The sequence below is a fragment of the Eubalaena glacialis genome, chromosome 19 (genome assembly GCF_028564815.1).
Source record: "Eubalaena glacialis isolate mEubGla1 chromosome 19, mEubGla1.1.hap2.+ XY, whole genome shotgun sequence".
NCBI classification, from domain to species: Eukaryota; Metazoa; Chordata; class Mammalia; order Artiodactyla; family Balaenidae; genus Eubalaena; species Eubalaena glacialis.
The window spans coordinates 23,009,602-23,023,181 of record NC_083734.1 but is presented as its reverse complement, the minus strand read 5'-3'; the positions used below and the strand labels follow the sequence as shown (position 1 = coordinate 23,023,181).

Below are 13,580 nucleotides of genomic sequence, written 5' to 3'. Positions count from 1 at the left end.
GAAGCCACTGCAATGAGAAGCCCACGCACCACCACCAAAAGTAGACCCTGCTCACCACAACTAGAGAGAGCCCGCGTGCAGCAACGAAGACCCAACGCAGCCCAAAATAAAAATAAATAAATTAATTAAAAAAAAAAAAAAGACTGGATCAGGCAAGAATCAGCCCTGGATGCTAAATCTAGGTGGAAATTCTGATGAGCAGGAATTTGCATGGCCTTTAAGTGTCTCTCCTCAGGCTGCTTATTAGGTTCAAGGGGGACGGGAAAATCAGGAATTATACAGTGTAGAAGTTGAGTAGCAGCTTGATCAGGTGATGGAAACTAACATTGGGACAGGCAGATGACATCATGTGCCTCCAGATATGGTACCTTGCGAAGGCCAAATCATCATAGATGTAATATTCTGGCTACAAATGCACAGCCTGAATCTAATCATGAGGAAACATCAGACAAATTCAAAATGAGCAATGGTCTGCAAATGGTGGTTTAGATAAAATGTTCAATTTATAAAAATTAATCAGTTTACTATGGTTATGTAAGAGAATATCCCTATTAGCAAAGGCATACTGAACTATTTGGGGGTAAAGGGCCATGATGGGCCATGACGTATGTAACTTACCCTTAAATGGTTCAGAAAAAGAAATATACACACACACACACACACACACATATATGAGTGTGCTTACTCTTATATAAAAGAGTAAGCACACATACAAATGATACATCAAAAAGGGTAAAATGTAAATACCAGGCACATTTGGGTACAGATTTGTTCTCTGTACTGTTTTCAGTTTTGCACTTTTTCTGTAAATGAAATGTGTCCAAATAAAAAGTTTAAAAAATGTCCCCAGCAGTCTCCACCACCCAGCCTGTGGAGAAGACGGAAGCCTCTAGAACACAACTAACTCTTGGCTGGGGGAGGGGAGGAGGTACTTTCCCAGGAAACTCTGACGCAATCAGCTTTTCCTCACAGAATCGTTCATCCAGTTTGAGTATCTGCATTTGGAGCTAATAGTTGGGCACAATGAACTAAGCCACAGTTGCTAAGTGCCCCTGGGGACCAGCAGCTGAGCGAGAATGTGCTTCAGGGCTCTTCTGATCTGTGGCTCAGCCACAGCGTCTCAAACAGCACGGGACCACAAAGACTACGAGGCCTCATCACCTCACCGTTTGCCCTCGAGTCGCTCGCCCCACTTCCACCCAGGAGCACCCCCACCCGCCCCCGCGGGTCTCACCTGCGGATCTGCTTGAGGACGTAGTCTCTGCTGATGTACTTGATGTTCTCCTCTATTACCGAGCGAGCGCCATCTTCCTCTGCCAGCTGTTTCTCCAGCCACTCCACCAGATCCTTGTTGTTGTCCCAGACATAGGCCTGCAAACAGATGACGCCTGCTTGGACACCAGGGCCCAGGCCAGGCTGGACACCCGGACTAGTCTGCATCTGGGAAGTGCACCGCAAAAGCTTGCTCGACGTAAAGAAGTCGTTCCCAGCTCTCCATTACTGTTGGCTTTGCAGGAGGAGGAAGCAGGCCTCAAGACAGGAGCCTTCCTCGTCTTCCCTGCCCTGCTTTTGAAGTGTCTACCTGGGCCCTCCAGAGGCATCCGTGCTCACACAGACGCTGGTCCCGTCCCCCTACCTGTTCCACAAAGGCTACGGGAATTTAGTCCCCTGACCGATTGTTTAGTAAAGTGCAGACTGAGAGGGAAATGTTGTTTACTTGGTGTTTTTAAAATGAAATGTGTGCTTTTTGAGGAACTGAGTCAAGATTCCTAAATTTAAGTCTCTAGTCCCAGCAGGGTGTGTGGCAGGTGAGCAGCCTGGCCGTGGAGGCCTCCTGCCATGGAGCTGGAGGAGGCCAGAGGTGAGGGGAGTCCTGCCGCCGGGCCAGAAACCTAAACCCCAGTTCGTTCTCTGTGAGGGTTTTCCAAAGGGTCAGGATGTCCATCACCCTGAAAGTCTCAACAAACCACCTCTCACCTCCTCCTTTCAAGATCATTTAGCTGAGCATTTCCCAGGTAGTTGACTACATAATAATTCAGGAGTGTGTTAGAAACCTAATAGCCTTCTCCTGGCTCTCTTCTCCGCTCATTTTCTTTACAAATCATTTAGGAATCGTTTTGTTAATGGTTTCCGGAAAACCAAGTACCGCCATTAGGGCTCATTCATATTTATGTCATTTTGTTTGGGTAATTAAACACAAAGCTCGTCATTTAAAGGTGCGCTGTCCTCCTCTGTTATCACTAACTGAGTCAAAGTCAGAATGACAATGAGTTTGCCGCTGTAATTTAATAGGTGGGTGCGTTAGGGAGCTCGGGAGGTGGCTCAGGAAGCCGGGATTCCAGCAGAGGCGCCCGAGCCACGGCTGGGACCCCAGGGCCTGCAAAGCACGGAGGGTGCGTTCTCAGCGCCCACCAGAGGTGTCACGCGGGAGGAGACCGGGCGCTGCGCTGTTTCCTAAGGTTCTACTTCGGGCCTTTCAAAATAATGGTTTCTTTTCAGACTCTCGCTTCCCCATCTCCACCTTGGCCGGCGAGTTCGCGGTGCTGCTTGTTTATTATATGTCCTGTAACTGATGTCCACGTTTCTAACAACCCTTAAGGAATCCTTCACAGTTGAAGGATTAAGGAGCCCCAGGATTAAGGATCAGCAACGTGCCTTTTCTAGTTCTTGTGTCCAGCTCTTTTTCTGGCCCCAAATTTGTCCATCTCTGTTTGTAATCACTGACAAGAAGATCAGCTCTCCTGGTCAGGGTGGTGCGGCCCGGACAGTGCGAAGCTGAGGGGGCCTTCCCACCTCTCCGTGCTGCGGGTCCTGCCTGGCACCTCTGAGGCTGAACACGCAAGCGTTTTGCACATCAATCTCTACTGACAAGGGTGGCGGTGGTGATGTTTCCCACAGTGTGGCTGTCTTAACTCTCACGTGCCAGCTCCTGCCCACCCCACACATGGATGGATGCGCCTGCACTCCTAAGCACTGCCCCTGAACTCCGACGTTTCCATCTCCATCGTGGTAATTTGGACTTCTGCACATGCCCTTACTTATGAGGATTTGGGGTGAGGAAAAAAGAAAACAATGCGTGCTTCTTGGGTTTCAGAATGGAAAAAAAAAAAAACTAGATTTACCCAAGAATCCCAAAGCCTTTAGTTTAAGAGAATATTTAATACTCTTATTAATCATTTTTAATCCGTTTGCTTTTAATTAAGAAACAGCATGATGCTTTCCTATCAACATATGCCAGGGAGCAGATTAATTGTGGCTTAAGATAACTCTCCTTGATTGGTGTAATGTATTAGCTAACGAGATGCCTGCTTCTAACGATGCTCAGACACTGCACTGGAAAGCCAGCTGCCCTCCAGAGAAAACTCTTCTGCTGTCCCCTCCTGTAGCCAGAATACGCTAGGTATTTAAATTAAACTTTGAAAGAGTTCCCAGACAGAATTAAAGCAACACATTCCAAGTTTTTGAAAATATAGGCCCCTTATATGAAAGATTTGCTGTTCACTCAAAATACGACTGGGTGATGACCACCAAGTCAAACCCTGGTCAAGTTTTGACCACAGCACAGAGCACACGAAGGCCATGGGGTCGCAATCCTAGCCAACAGCAAGAATCAACAAACGCAGGCGCCACGGCACCACAGGTTTTTTGTAACAGACCTGGGAGGGTTTCCTCTACTGTGTGAGCGTGCTTCCCCCATGAGGGTCAGGGAGTCTGCAGTTCCTCGTTTGCCCTCCAGGAACGGAGCTGTAGGAATCATCATTCTGGCCAGAAGGACGGGCAACCCTATGCTGTTTACATTTCCCTCCTTAAATTTATGAGAACGTGGCTGATTATTCCCACTGTGGATTTTAACCACGTGTGACGTGCTGGGTGCTAACCTCATGACAGGCCTGGGCCCCTATGTCACCTGCCTGCCCTCATCCCAGTCAGAACATTTTAATACCAATAAAATATCAATAATTAAACGTCACAACAGTGGCCTTACAGTATGTGTTCAGCTGGCACTTTATCCCGCTCTGCATCAGTGGGTCAGTATTTCTGGCACTACTCAGCTCACTAATTGTATGTAGTAATTAGTCTATCTTACAAAATCTAAATGACCTGTTTGGAAAGTTTCATTTCTAACGTATCGGATTGCTGTTAAGCCCTCCTTACTCAATGGTACAGCAGGGCCTGGGAGTGACCAGGGCACAGGCTGATGGATGTGAGCCCTGATTACCATGCCCTGCAGATAAGTCACCTTGTGAGCTGCCTGGAGACACCTCAGCAAAGTGATTTTTTCTGAGGCTTTGGAGTACAATAGCAAATAGCCATGTGGGCTGGGGTGGCCTGCTGGCCCCACTTCCTGAGAGCCACTCCAGCCTCAGCCCCAGGCCCAAGCCATGCTGCCCAGGTTCTGCCTCACCTTTTCGCTCCCTGGCCCTAGATCAGAAGTTTGGTGCATGAGACTTGTCCACGGGAAGCTTGGGGACAGTGGAAGTCAAACAACCCTATCAATGGTGCTTTTTCCTCTACCTTCCTCACAGGGGCCTCCACTGACGATTCATCTCATTTGGAAATCCAGACTAAGAATGAATGGGTTGGGACTTCCCTGGTGGCGCCGTGGTTAAGAATCCGCCTGCCAATGCAGGGGACACAGGTTCGAGCCCTGGTCCGGGAAGATCCCACATGCCACAGAGAAACTAAGCCCGTGCGCCACAACTACTGAGCCTGCGCTCTAGAGCCTGTGAGCCACAACTACTGAAGCCTGTGTGCCTAGAGCCCGTGCTCCCCAACAAGAGAAGCCACCGCAATGAGAAGCACGCACACTGCAACGAAGAGTAGCCCCCGCTCGCTGCAACTAGAGAAAGCCCGCGAGCAGCAACGAAGACCCAACACAGCCAAAAAATAAAAATTTTAAAAAGAGTGAGTGGGTAGCTTCCTGGACAGTAAGGGTGCACTGAGGCATCCTAGATCATGGATAAATTAGAGCACGCCAAGTCAGAGAACACCGACTGAGAATCTACTGGGCACATGGCTCCCACCAAGACCATTTCAGCTGCACTGAAACTCTCAGTCCACCTTCTAACGTGCTGTGCTGAGGGAGGAGGAAACTGAGCGCCAGACATGGTGCCCGACACTTACGATGTCCTATAAAACACACTAAACCTCGTGAGATAAACATCCCTATTTTTACACATGAGGAAAGGGAGGCTTAAGTATGTCTAAGCCAGTAAATTGTAAAGCTGGGATCCAAAAAGTGTGAGATTCCAAATACCACATTCTTCTCAATTTCTACCACTTGGGCTTGGGGGAAAAATCAGCTTGTCTGAAAAACCACATACCTTAAACTATGGATCTAAGAATCAGGAGAAGAAACGTGCCCATGAAACAGATGTGTGCCTTGTTCTTATGACCCAATTTAAATCTAAGCTCTCACTATCTTTTCAGGGAGCTCTGGTGATGCTTCTCTTCCGCCTGCAGTGAAACTGTGAACCATAAACCCTACTATCCCCTACAATGGGACTGTCCCTGTGGACTCAAACAGAATCCCATAACTCATGGTAACTCAGACTCCTCTAAGGGAAACAAAAGAATTCTACTGCTCAGTCGTATAACATCACAGTGTGAATCTCTTTTTTCAGGATTAAGATTTAAAAAAAAAAACCAAAACTCTATGAAGAAAACACACAGCACGGCTACCAGATGCCTATCACTGTCTTTCCCTACCAGTAACCACAGCAAGGACCAGAGGGTCACTTCTTGAGGCAAAGCCAGGGTTTAGACCTTGCGAGAGACAGCGTACAATATCCATCCCTGACTGAAGAATCGAGGAAAGGCGCCAGTTTTGGGGTTTCGGCCGTTCCCAAGCACCGAGCAGACTTGGTCCCTCAGAGGCAGCCACTCGGCTTTTGAACACGGCAACACTTTCTTCTCTCAAGGGCGCTGCAGATTTTATCACCAGCCCCATACTAAACCGGGTCCTGCTGAGCCCGCAGAATCCGGAAGGAGGTTTCAAAGCCACATCGTGGGACCACCTGCCCTTCCTCTCTCTCCTCGACTGTCCTCCTGGACTGAGAGCTCAGGGGGATGCTCTCTTCTGTAGACGGGGGGCAGGGGAGATGGCCTCGGTTCTTGGGTACGTTTGGGTCCCAGAGCTTCATGGCCTCCCCTCCTGAGCCATGGGGCCAGGCTGTCTTCTGCACTTGATCTCCAGCCAGGAGTCTGTGCACACAGGTGACTGTGTTCTCCATCAACAAGATGGCAATGACCTGCTTCTCCAGACACGCTGTCCCCTGGGAGTGGGATGTTAAGGTGCAACTGAAGGGCCTGTGCGCTGGCTTCACGCTCGGAGGGGAGCCGTCCTTCCCCGCATCCTTTTGCCCACTGAGGCTGTGCACGTCCGTTAGTGACTAATGGTGGAGGAAGGCGTGCGGGCCTCTCGTGGCCGCACACACACACTCCATTTACCTGGCCGCTCCTAACTGGAGAACAGCCTCTTATTTTACACTTGCGTGACTTTCAATGCCAACTTCCGCTGGAAGCTGCCAGTGGCCACTGACAAAATTGTCTCACTCAATTATGATGCCAAAGACTGACCTTAACCTGAACCACATGTCGCATGAGGCCGCACGTCTGAAATATTTATCCAAGGAAGCTTTTCGGTCATAAAGAAACGGGTAGACTTAACACAGAAGTGAATCTTAGAAGCACCCCGACTCACTGACTTTAAAACTGACAGCAAATCTTGGGGTTCCTTCCTGGGAACAGTCAGCAGAGACCTCAAGCAACACTTCCCAGGAGGAGGCGGGTGTGCCCTCCATCCGGCCCTCCAGCAGTTCTCTAAGCCGGCAGTCACCAACTGTTTTCGATCACATAGCTATCAGGAAAAGAGACAAGTGTATTTCCAGCACATACTACCCATATTCTGCTAAAATGTATATATGATGTATATGATTTAATCCAGATACTAACTATGAATAAAGGTTGATTTCTTTCTTTTTCTTAGTAAAAATAAATAGAAATAAAAGTCCCAACTTTTTCTTCCCATCCTCCCATGGACTGTCTCGTGTAGCCCAGGATTCCAGAAGCAAATGCTGGTGCCTGGCTGTCCCGGCCTCAGACCTGTCCCAGCCTCAGCCCCGGGGCAGGAGCACGAGGGACACCATCTCAGCGGGCACTGCTCCAAGGTGTGTGCCTTCCCCGCGAGATCACCCCCAGGAGATGCCGGATCCGTAGTTCCCTACAGGGTGGACGTCTCCTTCCAGCTCGGATTTGCAATCAGAAGACCTTCAGCTGGAGTCACAGCGTCTGCCGCCTGAATCACCATCCCCTCCTGTTAGGCTCCTGCTCGTGCCCCCTCAGCGCCGCCCTCCACGCAGCCCCCCGAGCCGTCTCTCTACAACACGCATCACAGTATGTCCCTCTGCCGCTTCAAATTCTCAGTGGCTTCCCAGGCCTCGGGACAAAGTCCCAGCCCCTCCACGTGGCTCTCCTGGCCCTACACCATCCCGGGCTCTGAGCCATCCTGAAATTCCTGCAGTGCCTCGGGTGCACGGTACTCTTGCTGTCAGGCTTGGAACATGCGGTTCCTTCTGCCTGGAACATTCCTCCTGTCTCTTAATCCAGCCTTTTCCTCTGGTTCATTCCTACTTTGTTTTCAGGTATCTGCTGAGACATTACTTCTAGAAGTCTTCCCAGACTCTGCCCTCCCTTCCCACACAGCGGGTCAGGTAGCCCTTCTCTGTGCTCTACGATGCCCTGGGTTTGCCATGTTTGACGTTGGCCTCACTGTTGTATGTGACCCCTTGACGAATCTGTCTCCCTGCCTTGGTGGTGAGCTCTGCGAGGACAGGAGCATATGCCTGCCTCCTTCACGGTCTGGTGTACAGGAAGCATTCAGAAAGGTTTGCTGAATGAATGACTGAGCTGCAAAGAACACCCTACCACCTCCTCTCACAAGCCGTCAGGACATATTACTGTGGGGAGGACACAGGCCGACGCCCACATCTCCCTTCCACTCCCGAGGCCCGGGGATCCTTAGACAACAAGCCTTGCGGTGCCAGGGGCGGGCGGGGGGCGGTGAGGAGCAGAACGTGAAGGCTCCTCCAAGGGGGCCCACCTACCTTCACTGTCCCTTCCACTTCCACAAACCAGCGCCTTAACATGGCCTGGATCTGGCCGTCGGTCAGCTCGGGGTTGGCATTGTGGATTTTCTTCTTGACCAGGTCCTCCAGCAAGAGACGCCTCAGCCTCCAGTAGAAGAAGGTGCGGGATGTCTTCCAATCCAGGATGTCCTACACCCAGACAACAATAAGCTTAGGCGCCCCAGCTCGGTGCCCAGAGGGGACTCCACGGGCACAAACCCTACCCTCCAGCGAGCCCCTCAGAGACTCAAGAGTGGCCGCGAGCTCCCAGCCCCTGTAGACGGCTGCCCAGTTCAGAGCGCAGCCCCACGCCCCGCCGACCGCAGCACTGCACGGGGAGGGGCCTGGCCATCACTCGGCCCACACGGAGCTGAGATGTTCGGGGGTGCAGGGCTCAGACTCCCGGGTAACAGAGAGCGCGGGGCTGGTTTTGAGCAGGCGGTTCAGACAGCTTGCACACAGGTCAAGTGTGAGCTAGCCGCTGCTGGGACCTTGACACTGGGGTAACCCACAGCCTGAGGACCCCCGGGCAGCTGTCCCCAGTGGAGTGCCTGGGACTCAGTTTCTCGCCAGCAAAATGGAGCCTGCCTCCTGAGGAGTCCCCGGGAACCTAACTCATAAGCTGTTTTAGGATGGTAGTGGGTACAGCAAAAGGGAAAAGTCTCTCCAGAAGAGCTGAACACGGTTTGATCTGCACACGCTGTTTTAATGCAGCCCCGAGAGCTCCCTGCGTGGGAGCCCGTGGGCGCGAGACAGACACGGGCTTGTGGCGGGTCTCTGACAAGTGAGGAGAAGCGGCGACGCCGTACTTACGTTGATAACACCCTTCTCCTGCATCCGGCCCGGCGTGTCGTGCAGGTCGGCGAACTGCACGGCTACCTGGTGGTAAATGGGAAGGAGAAATTCCTCCCGCTCCTTCAGCTTGCTCTCCAGCTCCTTCCGCTCGGCCGCGCTTAGCTCGGGGGTGCCTGCGAGGAGACAGACCGTCAGGCTGGGGCGGGCCAGGACTCTCTGCTCAGAGGCAGCCACAGTCACGGGAAGCTCTGAGGCCCAGCTCTCCAACGTCTTCACCACCTCTCTGCTGATAACTGGACTATGCCAGATGCCAGACCTGTCCCTGCCTTGCCACGGGGCTCCCGTGTCCTCGCTTCCCTGTGGGGCTGACAACTATGAAAGCAACCCTGGGGGGACCCACTCCCCGAGCAGGTGCCAGCCCGTGCCCCTCACCACCTCTCTGACTGACAGCAGGCCCCTCATCCCCATGAAGGGCACCGTGCCATGCCCTGCTGACCAGCACGAGAGCAGCCAGACTGCTGCGGGTGTGGGACACGCTGGGGGGGCACGCCCTGCGCCTCCACACACAGACCAGCAGCTCTTCTTCCCCACGTCCACACCAGTCACCTGCCCGGCTGGACAGGACCTGATGACTCCTCAGGTCGCAAGCTGCTTTACTTCACAGCTTTAATCTCAGGTTTGCATACTCTTAACCTGAAATTAGTAGAATCCGATCCAATTAGAGCCAGAGGCATGTGTCTCATGCCAGCTCGGTGGATTAGCCAGCCTCCTAGTCTCCTGCCTGGGCTGCTACTGCCAGAGCCAACCCCTGACCACAGTGACAAAGACATTCTAGTTCTTGGGCTAAAAGCAGAGGAGGAGGGAAAAAGAGAAAGGCAGTCCACAAACCCCATTTGGATCCCCAAGCTTATGAGCACATGGCACCCTTACGCAACAGATGAGAGTTTGGACTCCTTATAACAAGCAGCCTCCCACCCCCACTCAACAGTGTCCCAGGAGAGGCGCTGCTACGTTGTGCTTTTCTTCCTAATTACTCTCAGAATGGGACTTGCAATCAATACCGAGAATTTATCTGCCTGCCCAGTAAGGAGGAGTAAGTCTAACTGAAAGAGCAATAGGTGACAGCCCCTGGGGTTGGGGACAACCTGAAGTGCTTTGTCACCAAAGCTGACAAATAAATACATGACCACAGGTGATGGGATGCAAAAGAGAAAGGTCTATTTCAAGCATGTCTGTCTGGAATGGGCCTTGCTTTTTATGCCACTATGAATCACATGCCATATACAGCCTTGGGCTGCTGAGTGAGCCGTATTATACCCAAACACATGTATAACTCTAGTACCTAGCTTCAGTCTCATGAGGTTTTTGGATGCCCAAGTCCACCTTTTTTTTTTTTTTTTTTTTTTAAAAACCCATCACTACTTTGAAACTGTGATGAAGAGTGCAGAGGGCTATCTTTCCTTGGGCTCTCACACAGAGGCAACCACTGACCCATCACGTTGGGCCCCTGACTCCTCAGCAGCCTTCTTTCCAAACCAGGTAAACAGCAGTGGGTCCCACACTGTGGGATGAGATGGAGGCCCGTTCATTCTAGGTGGACCTGCCTGGAGAGTTCCTGGGAGGAGAGCTGACCAGCTTCTTCTGAGATGAGATGGTCTCAGGTATAATACCCTTGACAGGGAAGCAAACATTTTTCCTTCTCCAACAAAAGCAACCAAGACTCTTTGGAGAAACGGCTTATTCCGGGGCTGGGGCAGGAGAAATATAAGATGAGCCTAGAGTGTATTGTCACAAAAAGCGGAGAAGCACTCAAAAACTGACTGGGACGTGTTAAAAGGACACAGGAACCAGTGTGAAGGTGTTCTGACCGGCTAAATCTGCGACAATTTGAGCATCGGATAGAATATTTATGGAATTAAATAAGAACCCATGAGTCACCCTGACATAAATAAATGGGGGAGAAGGGAAGGGAAAGCCCTCTCTCTCCCCAGACTAACAATTAATAGAGAAGGAATGATGGAATTAGAAAAATCACCATTTTACAGCCATCACAGTCATTGATTCTGCCAAGAATTATCAACAGATACTAAAACTAATGGGTGAGCCTTTGAGGAGGAATAGGATATTTACATAGTTTCAAAGTAGCTTCTTACAAATTACTTACTAATTACAAAGGTGAAGATGGCAACTTTACAGTGGATTAACCCAGTGAACAAAACCTTAAAACAAGTAATCAGAGCTAACCAGCACCGAGAACAGGACAAGCTGACATCACGTGCCTCCTAATACGACATCCTGAGAAGGACATGACATCACTTTTGCAGTATTCCTGCCAAACATGCATAATCTGAATCTAACCATGGAAAATATAAGACAGATTCAAATTGAGGAATGCTACAAAAAGTGGCTTGGACTCTTCAAAAAATGTCAAGATCATGAAAGACAAAGAAAGGCTAAAGAACTATTCCAGATTAAAAGAGACAAAATACTGGACAACAAATTGCAACATGTGCTCTGAGATAAGATCTCAGATATGGACCAAAAAAAAAAAAGGCTATAAAGGACATTATTGGGACAACTGGTAAAATTTTAATATGAATTATGGATTAGACAGCAGTATTGTATCAATGTTATAGCTTCTGATTTTAATAAATGTATTTTGCTTATGTAAAAGAAAGTCTGTGTTCTTAGAGACACACACTGAATATTTACGGATAAAGGATCGTGATGTCTACAGATTAGCACACATGGTTCAAAGAAAACACGTATGTGTGCAGAAAGAGTGAGCGAGGGAGCTTGTGCATGTGAAAATTGTAAAGCAAGTCGAAGAAGATGGTTAACAGTAGGTGAATCGGAGAAAAGGGCATCAGAAGTTCCTTGTACCATTCCTGTAACTTGCCTGTAAAATTATATCAAATGGAAAGTTAAAAAAATAAGTACAACTAAAAAAAAAAATTTATCCTGGCTCCCCAGTGCATATAATCAGTAATCAAAGCTACTATTTACAGGGCACTGGGCACTGTTCTAAGTGCTTTACATCTATTAACCCATTTAATCCTACAACAACCTTATGAGGTTGGTATTCCTATCCTCCTCATCTTACAGGTGAGGAAACCGAGGCACTGAGAATTTATGTAACTAACCAAGGTCACAAAGCTAGAAAGGGGCAGAGGCAGGACCTGGATGTAGCAGCTTGGCTCCCAAAGCTTTTGAACACTGTGTTGTGTGTGTTTCTGGCTTATGTGTACAAGCGCTTCGGTACTAGTATCCCTTTAACTTCAGAAAAGGCTAAATGAGGATGGCAGACTCCTGCCTGACAAAGCTGAGGTTCCACCTCAGTCCCACCCCACAACTAGACCGAGATGGCATCTCCAATAATTCCCATTCTGTATGCAAGTCTCTAGGGTAGCACCTCCTGTTACAGGCATACCTAGAGAATATTGCTAAAAAATGCCAAAACAAGTATAAAAACATCAAAACATAACATCAAAGATCACTGATCACAGATCACCATAAGAAATATAATAATAATGAAAAAGTTTGAAAGCACAGTAAAGCGAGTTATACCTGTACTGTATTTGTTATGGTGAAATCAAACAATGCTATCAAGCAGGACTGCACACTACAGAGAAATCGTTTGTGAAGAGTCAATCGATGCAGCAAACCTCACTGGTGTCTTATTTTAAGAAATTGCCACGCCCCCCCCCCACCAGCCTTCAGCGACCACCGCCCTGATCAGTCAGCAGCCACTAAGGTCGAGGCAGGACCCTCCACCAGGAAAAAGATTATGATTCACGGAAGGCTCAGATAATGGTGAGCATTTTTTAGCACTAAAGTATTTTTAAATTAGAGTATGTACATTGTTTTTCAGATATAATGCTCTTGCACACTTATAGTGTAAACATAACTTTTCTATGCGCTGGGAAACCAAAAAAGTCATGTGACTCGCTTTATTGCAATATTCACTTTATTGTGGTGGTCTGGAAGTGAACTCGCAATATCTCTGAGGCACTGCGAGATCATCAGGTAAAATCACAGCCCTGCTGGGGAGCGGGGGATGGCAGGACCGTGAATATGGCTGAATAGGGACTTCCAGACCCTCACAACGTTCTCCCTCAGGGTCAACAACATATATACATATATGCGCCCCGTATACAACACACACCATTTATTGAGCATTTCCTATGCGCCAGGCACTGCACTCTGTGATTTTAGGATCACACAGCTCATAAGTCACCACGCGCAGTTCAGACCCAGGTCTGGTCAGCTGCTAACACTGCTGCCAAGCGGAATACCTCAGAGTTACTGAACACTTTCCAAGTTGCTTCAGATACATCATCTCTAATCTTTATAATAACCCAACCTTACAGACAGGGTCTCTGTTTCACAAATGAGAAAACCAGGGCTCTGAAACGTGAAAGTGACTTGCCCAATGACACCCAGCTTTTAAGTAGTAAAGTCAGGATTTACACTTGGGTCTGGCTGTCTCTGAAGCCTGTGTTCTTCTACATTAAGTGGTACTGAAAGTGGCCAAGCAGGAGACCTGGCAGTGGCCACAGAAGGGCAATTAGCTGGAGAGTTTGGTTCACTGTGTTAGGAGGAGTTGAGAGCACAGCTCAGCCCTGGGTGCAGAGCAGGGGGACTTCTGCGCTTAGGAAC

At 49.3% G+C, this 13,580-nt stretch overlaps 1 protein-coding gene across 4 annotated transcripts in view; it reads right to left on the bottom strand.

The window, feature by feature from the left end:
* The window catches only part of ACACA (acetyl-CoA carboxylase alpha), a 231,396-nt gene that overhangs the window by 3,051 nt on the left and 214,765 nt on the right, over positions 1-13,580 (bottom strand). For all 4 annotated transcript variants that reach the window (XM_061177170.1, XM_061177167.1, XM_061177168.1 and 1 more), the window contains 3 exons: positions 8,940-9,094; positions 8,106-8,276; positions 1,235-1,371 (listed from right to left, as the gene is read on the bottom strand). In XM_061177170.1, the coding sequence (XP_061033153.1) occupies positions 1,235-1,371; positions 8,106-8,276; positions 8,940-9,094 (463 nt within the window). The remainder of the gene's footprint in view (positions 1-1,234; positions 1,372-8,105; positions 8,277-8,939; positions 9,095-13,580) is intronic.